The following is a 16,155-nucleotide window of genomic DNA, read 5'->3' as shown; positions in this document are numbered from 1 at the left end:
AGCCGCCTCAGATTCAAAATCATTTGCCAGGTACTAAGTAGTTACAAAACACGGATACGTACAGATGTAAAGAAAACAGATGGGAAGATGATAGCAGACGGTAAAAGACAGAGCCGGTGTCAGCGGTTTAAAGACAATTTTAAAAATCAATTTTAGACTTTGAAAGACGTAAACACATTATAAAAAAATATTATTTTGGTCAATCTTTTTGCTTGAACCCGTCTTTGGACATCGACAGTTGTACGTCGCATTTTAAATAGTGAAAAGAAAGTCAAACACGTCAAAGTTAGCGTGTAGCGAGTTTTTACTAAAAATAAAGTATTTAAAAATGTTTAGTAAAATTGTATGCAAAATTAATTAAAATATTTATTCCGAAATTAAAATGAGTCACGAATGAATAAATCAATGATTTGAAGTAATTTTTATTTTCCATGCTTCATCATTGTATATATGATGTAGAATGAAGATATGATCTGCATTCTACACATGATACATCCAAAATACAATGAACTTGCTTATATGAGTGGGTTTACTTCCGTAAATGGGTTTACTCCTGTGATTGGGTTTACTCCCGAATTAAGAAATTATTGCAGAAGGATATGAGGAATTTTCTCCCGTTTATTAGAAACAATTGGAGGTAGTCAGGAAAAATTAGAGGGAGGTACGATTAAATAGGAATGAGTAACGAAAAATAAGAGGGAGACACGATAAATTGAAGGGAGTCAGAAAAAATTGGAGGGAGTCATAAAAAATTGGAGAATCAGAAAAAACTGGAAAGAGTCAGAAACAATTGGAGGGAGGTACAATAAAATAGGAGGAAGTCAGAAAAAATTGAATGGAGTGACTGTAGATCGTGGCAATCGATTTGATCCCCCTTTAAAAACAACGTACGAGATAGCATCTGTCTATTAAAACGCTAACAAAAAGGAACGTCTAAAACACAATAAACAGTTTAATGGTTGCCTTGCTAAGCCTAGTCCTTACTCATTGATGATTGTTCTCTTACTATCCTCCGATAAAATGACATCTGAAATACCTTCATTCAATGTATATAACCGAAATGCACATCAAATATTTGTAGATTTCAACAAGCGTATGATTCTGTAAATATTTGTAGATTTTAACAAGCGTATGATTCTGTAAACAGGGATACGTTGTGGAAGGTAATCGTGGAAATAGGATGTGTACAGAATTCATATGGCCAAATCAGTATTGACAGCACCACATCAGAGGAACTCCAAACAGACACTGGTCTAAGACAAAGATGCTCTTGTGCCGTTATCATTTAACTTCGCTTGAGGATATGCAGAACGATTTCTAAAGTAGAAATAGAAACTTAAAAAATAAACGAACTTTCAATTGAAATCGTCGTTACTTCTTACTGAAGATAATAAATAACATTAAAATGCCACAGGAAAATAGCTTTTGAACAATATTAGGATATGCAGGGGATCGAAATTATTGTTGGCTTTTATACCAAGTAAAATAATCTGGGTAACGGCCAACGAAGATAAGACCAAGTACATGGTGATTATGAAGAACCTCCGACTATAAATTAGATAAAATATGGACATAAATGAATAAAATTTCGTAGTTAAAGAATTCAAATACCTGTACTAAGAAGTGTAAGACTCAATTCAGGGAGTAGAACGTTGTGTAGGACGTCTTGTTCCTTAATGACGTTGCTTAATTGAATATATAAAACCAGAATCCGACCCACATTAACGTATATATGAGACACGAAATTTTAACCAGACTGAAACGAAATTATAGAAACGATATAACAAAGAGTGGAGAAGAATAAATAACTGAGAACTCCAGAAACGCTAAAGAAATAAAAACATAGTACACTATATTAAGACAAATAATATGGGTAACAGTATAATAAGAGCAGAACATATATACTGATATAGAATAATGAAGACTCCTTTATAGAATCTAATGGGAAAGGCTCTATGGTAGGTCAATTGGTCGTATAAGGAAATAAATGGAAGGATACAGTAACTAGTGTTCTATGTAAGGTAAGAGTGCAATAATGAGAATAACTGTACAAGACCGGCAAGAGTGGAGAAACTTTGTGTCACTTATGTTGTCGCATGTATTGGTGTTGGATTGAGACCCCACATCTAGATCCTACGAGTATTTAGAAGGTCGACTAGTCTCTCATTGCGTTTTGGTGTAAATTATGGGAGTGGTCTATGTGCGTATTGTTGGCTAATTTTGACGACTTCTTCATTTACGGTGATCATTTTGGGATCCTGGGCTATGGTGTTGTTTGGAACACACGAAGGATCGTACAGAAGATTTTGAATTGAAATCTTTCTGGTATACAGATATTGGACCTCAATACAGTTCTACATAATTAAATTACATAACTCTAGACGGACTTCAGAATGGTTTTCTATACCATACCTTTGTTTTGTATTGATGCTTTCAACTTTCGGGCTATTAATTGCTATAATTTACCGAGTTTAACGCCCTGCTCTTTCCGCTTAGTAAATGTTTCCTGCATATTAGCCTGCAATATACATGCATTCTCCCAAGTATTTTATGTCTTCTTTGTGCTTCAGTGGTTGACCGTTTAATGATACAGGCGAATTACCGTGCTGTTAGGTTTAGGCATTTTTTTTTTCGTTAACTCAAAAACGCCACGTATGTAATCAATTTTGTTATGAACTGTGAGCGATGTATGATCTGCTTATACTGATACAGTACTGGTCCGAATATGTTTCCTAGTAGAGCACCAGCCATAATTAGGTAAATACTAAGTCTTGATATTTAATAAGGTAAAGACGGTATTGGAGATAGGACTTTAGCACTTGGAATAGTGGTGGCCAACGTGGTGATTTTTAAATCACGCCTTGTTAAGTGACCTTGATTTTTTAATAACGGTGGCGGTGATTACCGTTCTTTTATGTACAGTAACAGGTCGCCTAGTAATTGTAAACTAAACAACAAGATTGCGATCACTCTGTATTAGGAAGTACTATAAAAACAAATTGATGGTAATGAAGATGTCCCACTAACGCAACTAGATGGTTTGAATTATAATAACAAATTTACGATACTAATAAAGTAATTCATTTAAATTTTAACTCTAAAATTTCACTAAAATTTTTTTGTACGTAATTAAGAACTTTTTTTATGAAAATTAAAATATATTTTAATGACATTATTTTAAAAAGAGAAATATCAGTGGATACTAACACAAAATACCTATGTTAATTCGTTTCTTAAAAGACAGCCTACTTACTGTTCAACTCTGAACCTTGTAATTTTCAATCCGGTTAGTAGTAGTACCGGTTGTTAGACAACCGGTACTACTTACTTTACTATACCTAAATGTCAAAGTTGTCAAATCACAGATGTTAGTCACCGTCCACGAGCCACGTTTACCGAGAATATCATAATATTTATTATACAGTGTGTCCGTAAAGTATGGACTAAATTCGATATTTCCTAAATGAAAAGCCTTTTTAGAAAAATCTAAAACCCGCCGATTTTTAAGTTTAATGTTCTACATTTTAGAATAAAGTTTGATTATACAAGGTGATACAAATTAACGTGATGACGTCATCGGCTCTTTTTTAAATATAACACCCTGTATTTTAGGACATTTTTAGATCGATAAAAATGAGCTGATTCCAAACAAGTATAATACTGGGGGTCTAACGGATATAATTTGAAAGATATGCGCTTAGAAAATTAATTTTTATTGATTTCTAATATTAATAAATTATAATAAATAACTTGAAAGCAATCCAGTAATTAATACATGAGTTTATCTAATACATGTATTTGACAGTAACCCAAACGTTGTACAAATTCTTGCAGAACCTTGTTTATGGTTTCTTGAGAAATATTGTTTATTTCTTTACGAATTCTTGTTTTTAAGTCTTCAATATTTGCAGGTTTCGTTTCATAAACAACATTCTTCAAATTACCTTATATAATATAATCCAAAGGATATAGATCTGGCGACCTCGCTGGCCATTCAATATGTCCACGTCTTCCAATCCACCTTAGTAGGTACGAGATACCCCCTTAAAAACTGAAGGTATACTGGCCGGTTTAAATTACCTTTCTAAAAAGTAGGGTCCGATGATTCTAATTCTTACAATGCCAGCCCATACGTTTACCGTTTGCAAATATTGTGTATGATCGTATGATGTTTCCGCATCCAGTTGGGGTTTTCTTTTGCACAGTACCAGTTTCTCGAAATTTCATTTCAATTTTACTTACTGTTTACTACGTTATAGGTCTTTCTGGATATTTATCATTAAATAAATTACACACTTCCATCTGAGTTCGCGATTTGTCTCCATACCCAATCATCATGAGTATTTCAATTCTTTGCTTTACACTCGAATTCATTTCTACTTAAAATTAATTCTAAGCAATAATACAGAACATTCACGAATTAATACAATTATTGTACTACTTAATTATTATTGAACGTTACTAAAAATAATTATATTTCACTAAAAACTAGTAGTAGGCTACTTTTTTTGCAATTGATAATAAAGAATTTATTTTCTAAGCCCATATCTTTCAAATTATATCCATTAGACCCCGAGTATTATACTTTTTTGGAATCAGCTCATTTTTATCGATCTAAAACTGTCATAAAATATAGGGTGTTATATTTAAAAAAAAGAGCCGATGACGTCATCACCTTAATGTGTATCACCTTTTATAATGCAATTTTGTTCTAGAATGTAGAACATTAAACTTAAAAATCCATGTTTTAGATTTTTTTAAAAATGCTTTTTATTTAGGAAATATCGAATTTATTCCATACTTTACGGACACAATGTATAAACACGTTTTGTGAGACGGTGACCGTGAAATTGATATCTGATATATATCTGGTCACTGGTCACGGTTATCGAAATTAGCAAGGAATGGTAGTTACCGGTGATTTCTAAATCACCGGTAGTGAAATCACATCCCATCACTAATTTGGAAGTAACTTAATTTTTTTTGTAATTTTGTTTAAAAGGCCCTTATACCAAATTTACAACCCATCGTCAGGAGTTCATTCTACTTAGAGTCTAACAGATATCTGCATGACAGATAGGATGATACAATATTTGTTCCTTTTTTAACATTAACTTTGAGAGGTGTTGTTCTTTATCCAACACTTGGGAGATGCATAGGAATATGCCAGACCGATTGCTTGTCTTTCCGTGATTGGCGTATTTGCTGGTATACTCAGTGTTATCATAGTGTGCTCTAAAGCCAACCTAATGATTGGATATTATTAATTTGTCACTTAAGACTGATTGTATTCTAATTAGCAGTAGTTTTATAGTGAGCTAATAGGTCTACGGGGCTTTATTTCCTCTGAAGGATTTTATTTAAAAGTATTTGGGCAACTTTCTAAACTACGGCAAAATATCACATTCTTAGTCCAGGGTTAGATCAATGGCTAAGACAAAGCAAGCAATGGCAGCGTAGGCTTTTTGTACTATTATTGAATACATAAATTTTTATGTGAATACATGAAAAAAATTATTTACTTTACCTTAAAAAAAAAATCGGAAAAAACGCTTTATTTACGACATCTACAAATTCCTTCCTTCTTTCGATCTTCAGACGGGACACTTCTTATCTCTGTGGAACCTTTGTACGAAACCTTGTCCTTTCTTTAAACACCTGGGATTTCTCCTGGTGGAATAGTTGTTTTGCTTATATATAGTGATCATATCACTAATCATTTTATATTCACCAAAAATATTTATGGCTGTTTCTTCCCCCTTTCGCATTTCCTGTATGGTATATTCGATCTATTTATGTTGTATAGGTGTTCTAAATCATTAAAGGGGACTACTCTTATAGACTTTACACAAATGGTAAAATTATAAAATGATTCTACCCCCTTTCGGAAATAAGCACCAAGAGAAAAGGATATAAATTGTGATTAAAACAACGACGTTTACTTGCAAAATATTCGAATCTCCGTTTTTTTTTAATTTCTAGACCATCATTTACATTCTTGCCACTGGCATACATAAGATATGCGTTGCATAAACCTATGAATACATTACGTATATAACACAACAAACGAGGGAGTTTCCAGTTTCATGGAAATTACACAACAACAATATCATTAGAGTTAGATAATATCCATTTTCGATCACAAAACGACGCAGCGAAGAAGTAAACATTTACTTTATATAAATGGGCGCGACCCTAATTGATAGGGTATATTTTGCATATCCATACTCGATTACTAGAAAAGCAAATGATGAAATGGGTAATAATTACTTACTTAATTTTTACATAGGAAAATATGTAAATGCAATTCACCGTATTTGGTATTCTAAACTTTTAATGACTCAGTACACTTTATTAAAAATTCAGCTATGTAAATAGAGATCGTACAATTTCTTTATTTTATTGCATCATCAATAACGATGAGGCACCGACTAATCAATGCTTTCCTTCGTTGTCCAATAGTTTTCATAGACAATCCTATTTTTTTCTATTTATATTCTATTCTTATTTTAGACTAACTAGACTCTCTGGAGATTCTAGTCTAGAACTTATATTTTTATATTGGTGGGTAATGAAGCCACTCCAATAACCTTGAAAATATCTGCCCGTCGTCGTAACTAAAAACATTGGCCAAACTCCTGGATCAGCAAACCTATAACAGTCCAGTCGGAATTGCATAAAATGTATATATTCATACTTGCCGGTTAAAGTTCTTGAAGTGAAGAGTTATATTAATACATTCTTTATAATAATATGAGTATAATACTTGACAGCCTAAATCATCCCCTTCAGTTTCATTGTCAGACAGTTCTGCTTCACTCTCATTGGTATCTTCACCAATATGTATAATTAACTCTTCTATCTCGTCCATTACATCCTAATTAGAAGAGAATAAAATAAAGGAAGTATGGGAACAATATATAATGCCACTATTCGATGACGAGAGGGAAACTGAACATGATATGGGTAAAGAAGAACAATCCTTACAAATTTTACCCTTAGAAGTAAAGCATCTCATACATGATGCAGAATGGACAGGACATCATGCAGAATGCAAAACCACGAAAGGCACCGGGATAAGTGGAAATTCCAGTTGAATTGTTAAAAGCCTTAAATGATTTTAATAAGGAGAAAGACTCACCCGAATTCTCAATCACATATTATATAAACAAGACAACATCCTGGAATAGCTGATATCAATATTTAAACCTTCACTAAAAAATAACAATCCCAGAACATGTAATGACTATAGACTAATAAGCCTTATGTGCAACCCTTTAAAAATTCCACTAAAAATTGTTCAAAACAGAATATACGAGAAATGTGAGAAGCAAATATATGAAACGCACTTTGGTTTCAGAGGTGGCATAGGTACAAGAGAGGCATTATTTGCAATGAGTTTTTTTGAGGATGTTAAAAGAGCAAACAGTTAAGAAAATCAAAGCCTTTAAACTTTGTACATACCGGAGAATGCTGAGAATTCCATGAACGGCCAGAGTTACCAACGAGAAAGGTGGTATTTGTTAAGATCATCAAAAGTACGCTAGACCGCATACCAATGACACATACTGCGGAATGAAAAATAAAGTCTATTGCAGATCAACACATGCAGAGTAGAGTAGACGATAGAAGGGATTAGGTTGAAAGATAAAGTCATGGCTGCGAAATATTCGGGTCTGGACAAACGTGGATGTATGAAAAATTATTCCACCATTATATTCATTATTCTAAGGATAGAGAGCGGCCACTATACTACTCGCGAAGTTGATCGAAGTTCAGTGAGTACGAGAGTGTAGACAGGTACTTCATGCGACTTCGCTTCGCCTCGTTCTACTTCCGTTCTGTGTCGGTTTTTTGTGTCCGAGTCAAAGGGCCCGAAGTTCGAATATGAAGTGTCACACTACATTACTCGACTTCACGAGTATGTAGAGAGTCACCTCGGCTCGATTAACTTCACTTCGTCCGAAGAACTTCGATCGAGAGTGTAGACGGCGTTTTAGAAATGTGGTCGCCAACCTCCGTGGATACGGACGGCATAGGAGGAAGAAGATCTAATACATACAACGTCCTTTTTCAATATATCCAATTTTTTTTACATAGGCGCAACTATTTTGCCAGTTTGGGATTGTAATTTCATGAAAATTTTGTCCTGTCAGTTGGCGCACACCATATATGTAAATTAAATGAAACGTTAAAGTCGGCCACTTCCACTTTACGAATATCCATATTTTTTCGATTGGTTTTTTCTTTGGATGACAAACGCAGTGTTAAAATATCATGCTCCGCTAAAATTGTGTCAAAAATGTATTTTTTATGAGCTATAAATGTGTTTGAATGATTGCATCTTATTAAACTTTAAAGCAGGGTACGTAAGTCACTACAGTGCGTCCCGCGCAAGTAAGCCGTTCCATTAATCGCACCGCAGGCATTAATCAAAAGCACTTATAGAAATAAGTTTTTATTTCATTTCATGTCATTCATTTTTCCTCATTAGAGATTTCTAATTGCGGTCTTTGGTATATTATTTTACTATATAATTGGCAACTAGCCTAACGTCTTCCTGATGAAAGGTAAACCTTGAAACACGTGGAGAAGACTGGTGAGAGACCCGAATTGAATCGAAACGCAAGCGTCTATATTTATTTCATTTATATGAATTTATTTCATTGTGTTGTGTACGCGGAAGCCGTAGATTCAGTTCAAGCGATCACAGTCTAAGCAGAACTGCTCTTTCGTTTAAGAATGTCCGCTGCAGTTACGTCCCTTATTACGGTCACCACCACCCCTGCGCTTCCTCACTCCTGCTCACTCACTTTGTTGTCAATGTCAATAGTCGTGCGGGTAACACATATGCTTTAACTGCCAGCGTTTCTTTTGATCCTCCCGACGACGCCGAAGCGGTGTGAGCAAGTTATAAAATTTAAATATTGTGGAGCTGGGATAGTTGTCTAAATTTTTTTTCAGAATAACACGCTAAACCTGGCTACAAAACATGGACGAAAGTACGGACGTGTCAGATACAGTACAGTTCCTCTTATTTGTAGGTGGTACTGACGAAAACTTTTATGAAGTACTTATAAAAATTTAAAGTAATTACTATTTTAATCAGAATAAGCCTATTAATGTTTGCAGTTTGAGACCGATTTCCGAAGTGGAAATTGAAACATCAATAAACTTACAATTACAATTAAACTGAGGAAAGTTGCTAAGTAGTTAGTGCTGAGGGAGGTAAGAACATGGGCGCCTCCAAAATAAAGGTATAGGGAGAATTATTACCAAACAGAAAGACTATAGCATTAGCTTTATAAGCCTTACTTAATTTTGTATCTATTACATTAAAATGAGAGTAACAATAAAAAAATTGTGCTAATTAGATGAAATTTGGTCCGCAGCAATATCATCCTATTTGTGTCCCTTGTATAAGAAAGGGTTGCTAAATCGTGCTTTAAAGCATTGGTTTTATACAAAATATGAAGTTTAGCTAGTCATTTTTGCACCTCTGCCTTTCTCTACGAAAAATTTGGAATTTAGTCTACCTGTTCCAATTGGGGAGACATTATCTAAGCCCGACAACATTTTGTTACCGTTGGGAGTAAATTTTTTTTTGACCATTGTGTAAATGGTCAAAATTCGTTTCGCCAAGTCTTGATATAAATATATGTAATACAGTAGGTACGAATCCTAGTGCACCTCCAACATTTATGATTGTGAGACATTTTCCTTTAAACATTTCCATTTTAAACATTTACTTTGTATTATACTCATGCCTGTGTCATATGAGAACTAGATATATAAGAATTAGTTAGTAGATACACGGTATCTACGAATCCTTATATAAAAAGTCTAAGTAAAATTTGAATTATTATTTTAAATTGAATGTATTAAATCAATTATTTTTTCTGGTAGTTTAGGATACTCTCAAACATTAACATACTGACCGGACATTATGGCAAATTCTTACCTTCAAATATTTTTATCGAGATTTAACAAAGATTAACTAAAATTGTTAAATAAAATTGTCATAAAAAACCGCCTTCCATTTAAAAATCAATTTGGCCGCGTTAACAATATGTCTTCCATTTAAAAATCACTTAAAATTACTATTACATACATAGGTTAATGTCCAAATTAGCATATTTCAGATAAAAGGTTTTTTATGTTTAACACGTTCACTGCCGGTGTAAAATCTGAATGGACCCTCAGGTGCCGTTAGCATATTTTTAGTATTTAAGCTTCTTTTGAATAATAGTTTTTTAATTGAGTAGTATCTAGTTGATAATTGAGGTATAACTATCAAATTACGTCATCACGTATACGTGGCGTGGTCGGCAGCGAACAAAGAATTGCATGTTAGGTGCCGGCTACGCCACAGTGGTGTTTTAGTTACTTCTGCTGTATTTTAGGGTAGAATAATTCTAGTCAGACAGAAATGTTTAATTAAAAATAAAACAGTTAAACAAAACAAAATTTGAACATAAAACTAAATTGTACATAAAATAAAATCAAAAATATAAAATATAAGATTATTTTGAATGCCACATTCTAAAACAAGGGTTTAAACATAATCCCGGTTGACCAACGCATAGATTACAAAAGTAAGGAGTCATCTGTCTCTTGTTTTGCGTTTTACACACTCTACAGTCTTTTCTTCGAGCCCGTTTATGGTCATTCGTTCGTTCAAATTTTGACGGCAAATGGTGTGATTCGTTTGCTTTTATAGTTTTTTTGGGACAATTTTTAGTTTGGGCTCCCTCCAAAAGTTCCTCAATAATGGCCAAACGAAAATCATATAATTTTTTTTTTTGACCAGAATACGCATTGAATAAAAAATGAGAATTTATGAGCATTACTTGAAAAAAGTGGATAAATATTTTTTTGTACCACCTTAAGCTTTTACGCTCACATGGGTTGTAAGCCAACATTTGATCTTTACGATCTACACCCGACATATTTTTATTATATTGTGCAATGGCCTCAGGCTTTTCTTTTTCAATACCTCTTCTGTTCGTCACGAAATCACCAGAATACTCTGTAGTAATAAATGAAACATCCCTTTTATCACGCCACTTTCCCATAAGAACACCAAAATTGTTATTACACTTTAGAATTATTTCACCTCTCTTGAGTTTAGAACTTACAACTTCATGAGAATTTCCTTTACGATTCAGTCGTAATGTTCCTGTGCAATAAGTCTTCCGCTCGAGAAGGGCAACCGACAATGTGTAACTATTGTAGAAATTGTCCATGAATAAAGAATGACCTTTATCAAGGTATGTCTCCATTAGTTGAAAAACAACGTCTGAGGTATGCCCCCTTTCACTAGATTGAACTTTTGCTCCAGTATACACAGCTATTTTTAGAGTAAGTCCGTTAGGTTCAGCCAGAACATAAAGTTCCACCCCGTACTTGTGACGTTTGCTCTTTATATACTGCCTGAACTGCAGTCGGCCTCTCCACAAAACCATTGATTCATCAATGCATAAATTTTTAGACGGATAATATATTTGAGACATTTTTTGGTTGAAGTAATCGACAATCGGTCTCAATTTATATAATCGATCTTGAGGAAATGTATCTCCAATACCTGGATTTTTTACAAAATGTAGGCAACGTAAGATTAACAGGAAACGATTTCTTCCCATATAGTTACTGAAGCAAGTAAGATTGAACAATTTGTGTTTCTTCCAGTAATCATTTATTCGGTTAATTTTAGTTGTTCCCATATGTAAAACCAAACCAAAAAATATACGCAATTCCCCTATAGTAATTGGTTTCCACTCCGTTATTCTAGATTTCTCTTTTCCAGCAGAACTTAAGAAAATTTCTTCAGCATACCTATTTGTTTCATCAACGACAAGTTGAAAAAATGTGTCATCTGCTAAAAGATTAAAATAATCTATCGGATTATTGCCTTCAGGTTGAACTAATAATCCACAATTTTCGGTAAAAATGATATTTTGTTTGATCATAGGTGGATCGTCCCATATATAATTATTTTGATTAGTAAATATCGGTACCTGTACCTCAGCAGCGATACCAGTATCTTCATGGTTAGAATGCTGTGATTCACAATCCGAATCCGTCAAATCTATTAAATCTTCATCGTCGGCGTATTCGCTTCCACTCGACTTATAATCATCAAAACTGTCATCATCGGATTCTTCCAGTATTTGTCGTAATTCTTCATCCGTTAAAGGCTTCTTCAATTCGAATTCTGTTCTTCTTTTTTTAACGCCAGACGAACCAGGGTTATTGCCAGAAGCCATAATCAAACACTTTTAATTACTTACAAAACAAAATCCTGACTTTCGAACCGATATGAAATTTGAGACACAATAAATCTTCTCGAAGTGCCGATGAAGTCTGATAGCTATAAAGCAAGTGCCGACTACTTAAAAACTTTGTTATTAGCAGACATGTACACCACGCACCTATGGCGTGGTCGGCACAGGGCGCATATAGCCGAGCACGCCACAGTGGCGTGACCGGCAGTGAATGAGTTAAAAATGTAGAAAAATATAATATAATATAGTTACTGTAAACTCTATATTAAACTGTTGTAATTCGTAATATTATTATGTAAGCAATATACTAATTATGATATTTGTTGTACAATTACTAAAAATATAATGAAATGAATCTAATGCTTGGATATACTAGATATGTTCTACAAAAGTAGGAAAACAAGGAAACGTGTAACTTTGACACACAAAAAATATTATATTTTCTACACTAAAATTTTTGTAAACTAACCCATCGATATATCAATATGTGATTAAACTTGACTTACCTCCTTCGTTGAGATCAAAGCTACTGTTAATTTCTTCAGCTTGTCTTCGCTCCCTTTCCACTGTAATACAAAATACAAGTTAACGCAACAACAGCATTAATAAAAGATAAAAATTAAATATACAAATTAAATTAACCATTTCGCGTAAGTGAAGCACAACCTATTTGAATAGTTCACAATGAGAACTTATAAAAAAATATCATTAAATATTTAGGCTTATTGAGCTAAACCGTACTCGTACCCCCTCCCCATTGCCAAACTGTCATCTGACGTCGAGTGCTACTCTAGTGCAGTTTACATTGTATTTGTATTATTTAGAAAAGTTCGGTTATTATGTAAAGGGTGTCGTTTTCTAATGAAATAGTACTTAATATCAATGAAAATAATGTAAAAGTACATAGTATCAAATTTAAATACATATTTTAAATGTGCTGTAATTGGATGCAACAGTAAAAGTCGTATAAATAAAGACCTTATATTCCATTGTTTACTTGCTCCAAAAAAGTTTAAGTTATTTTAACTGATTATTTTCAAATAATACTAATAAATAATAATTTCAAACAAATAAAACAAACGCAAAGCTAATAGTTATTTTAATTTGGATTAGCTGACAGATTTTCACGATGGCAGAACCGTAAATATCATTTTATGTAATTTTCTGTGGTGGCTTGGTCATTTTACAACAGGACATAATACAACATACGGTTTATTATTATTATTATAATACCTAATCTAACTTGTGTTTGTTATAATTTATTTATAATTGTTGCAAAAATTGTTCTAAGGCTTTAAAATTTACCTTCTTTTGCAATAACCTAAGTCAGAAAAAATACAGCTAAAACAATTTTTATTAACAATTACCAAATAAAAGAGTACCTTCTTCTTTGAAAATAGTAAACAAAATTGGAGAAAAAAATAGTAAAGTATAAGTGGTATAAGTATAAGTTGAGGTCTTGAAAACGCGTAATTTTTCGAGCACAACGGCGCAGCCGGAGTGCTCGAAATAGAGCAAGTGTTTTAAAGACCACTTATCCACGAATACTTTACGCTATTTTTTTTATTGGTACACTTTGAAATCATGTATTATTATTACAAAAAATTGAAATAAGAGCTAATAATGTAAAATGGTTGAATTTGTGATATACATCAGTATACCTATCGTTATTATGGAAATGAGAAAAACAAAAATTAATTGGCAATCTGTCACATAAGATTAATTGTTATTACTGGTTGTATATTGCTTAAAAATGAGTTCTAATATTGATTACTTAAATAGTAAAGCAGAATCGCGATTATTACCGCAAAAATCGGAAGACACTTATAAAAAAGAATACGGTAAGTACGGGAGTGCCATTAATGGAAATACAACTACATTGGCTTCCGAGAATGTCGGTAGTATTAATTTGAACAGCATTTCCTCTGATTTAAAAGTATTAATATTTCAAACAATACCAAGTGTACTTTTTACACTCATTTTTTCTCTCAGTTTCAAGCTTTTGAAACATTTGTCAGTAATATTTTATTCATATTTTATTTATTTGACATTACAAGGTATGTACTCATGTCAGGTCACATCAATATTTAAAATTGTTGATGTTGGCATGGTAACTTTAAAACACGTGCATTTTTGAAAGTTGAACTCTGAGGCATATTTTAAATAAGAAATATGGGGTACCAATAAAAAAAATTATTATTGAAAAACAGTTTTACAAAAATATGCTAATTTTTTACTTATAAACAAATAGAATAACTTTTTTGTTATTATTCGCAAAATAATTATTTTCACATATTCAGAAAGCGTACCTATATTCTTTCACGAATATAAAAAGAAAAAAAATTGGACCTAGGTCAATTAGGGCCAAAGTTAGCCCTAATTTTTTTTTAATTAGCATCTTATTTGTTTATAATAATTAAGGAATGTAATTTGAGCCATTTAAATTTTAAATATTCAAAGATTATGAAAAACAATTTGATTCAATTTGCACTTCAGGAGGATCGTCGGTAAAGCTTAAAAGTTAAATACAAACGGTTACCTCTTGGTGGGACAAGAGAGGAAAGTATTTTATTCGTACTCTCCAAAAATAATATAGAATCTTCAGTCACGTATATCTCCGGAACAGCTCGATGGATTTTAATGTTTCTTTTTTTAATTTATATCTACTTTTCGCGTACCTACTTTAGAATATGTAATTAGTTTGTTACTAAATTATTTATTTAACCGTACAATTTGTTTAAAAATGCTAAAAAAAAGCCCAATTTTTAAATTCTATGGCGTCAAATTTCGGTTTTGAGTTTTGGTAACAAATAGAAATGAAACAAATGAACAACAATGAACAACATGAATAACAAATGAAATATACCTAAAAAACGCTGAATTTAAACTTTCCAATTACAAACTATTGCACGTCACGGAAAATACTTCCAAGAGGACGGAATTGGGTGAAATTTGTAGCTGAAGATAGTATAGTTTAGAAAAACGTACATGCGTAATAGAAAAGAAGCAGTTTTAAATATTTTAGATCGTTTGTAACATGAAAGTTTAAATTTAGAGTTCTTTTAAGTATATTTCAAATGCCTCATATTTGCTGCGAAAAATCAAAACCAAAAGCCATGAAATTTCATGCCATAGGTTTTGAACTGACTCTAATTGCGGCAAAATGCAAAAACTGCATATGAAAGTTAAACTCTTTACCTTTAAAAAGTTTTTTGATTTTTGTCGATAAGACACTCTTATCAAAAGATATCGAATTTTTACCGTAGAATTGATACAAATTTTATTTAAAATTGATTCGCGTGTGTAGTTGACATTCAAAATCCATGAGTTTCTGAGAGAACATTTTACACAAAAAGTGCTAATTGACATTTTTGTTCAAAATTATCTGAGCTACGTTTTTTACTGGAAATATTTTTTTCTACGACTTTTTTCGTTTCCTTCCTACGAGTAGAGATGGTTTTAGGGAGAAATAAGAGAGGGGCTAGGAGTAGTAAACTTTTTTGCAGATTTTTTGTGTCCAAAAATTCTCAGCAAAATTCAGCTTGTTCATACGATATTAAGAGGGTCAGTGGCATTTTCGTCTTTGACAACTGGAGTATAAATAAATTTATTTATAACAAAACTAAACCATCTTTGAGATGTTTTAGTCATCATACGTTTTTTAGATGTCTCTACTCGAGTTACAATGAAGAAAATTGCTCGATTGGAATCCGAGAAAATACATTTTTATGTATACCGACTTTGAACTTTGAAATTCAATTTTCTTCAACTTTCGTACTTCATTAAAGAGGTCAGCTGTACTTCAATTTTAAAGCTCTACCGACGACTCTTCTGAAGTGTAAACTGAGCCAACATTTTTTTACGTAAACCT

General features: G+C 32.7%; 1 protein-coding gene across 8 annotated transcripts in view; it reads right to left on the bottom strand.

Moving 5' to 3' along the window:
- Window positions 1–16,155, bottom strand: part of RhoGEF2 (Rho guanine nucleotide exchange factor 2) — a 498,291-nt gene that overhangs the window by 327,909 nt on the left and 154,227 nt on the right. For all 8 annotated transcript variants that reach the window (XM_072519486.1, XM_072519503.1, XM_072519501.1 and 5 more), the window contains one exon: window positions 12,791–12,850. In XM_072519486.1, the coding sequence (XP_072375587.1) occupies window positions 12,791–12,850 (60 nt within the window). The remainder of the gene's footprint in view (window positions 1–12,790; window positions 12,851–16,155) is intronic.

The sequence above is a fragment of the Diabrotica undecimpunctata genome, chromosome 1 (assembly GCF_040954645.1).
Source record: "Diabrotica undecimpunctata isolate CICGRU chromosome 1, icDiaUnde3, whole genome shotgun sequence".
NCBI lineage: Eukaryota > Metazoa > Arthropoda > Insecta > Coleoptera > Chrysomelidae > Diabrotica > Diabrotica undecimpunctata.
The sequence above is the reverse complement of the archived record's forward strand: the minus strand, read 5'-3'. Positions and strand labels throughout refer to the sequence as shown.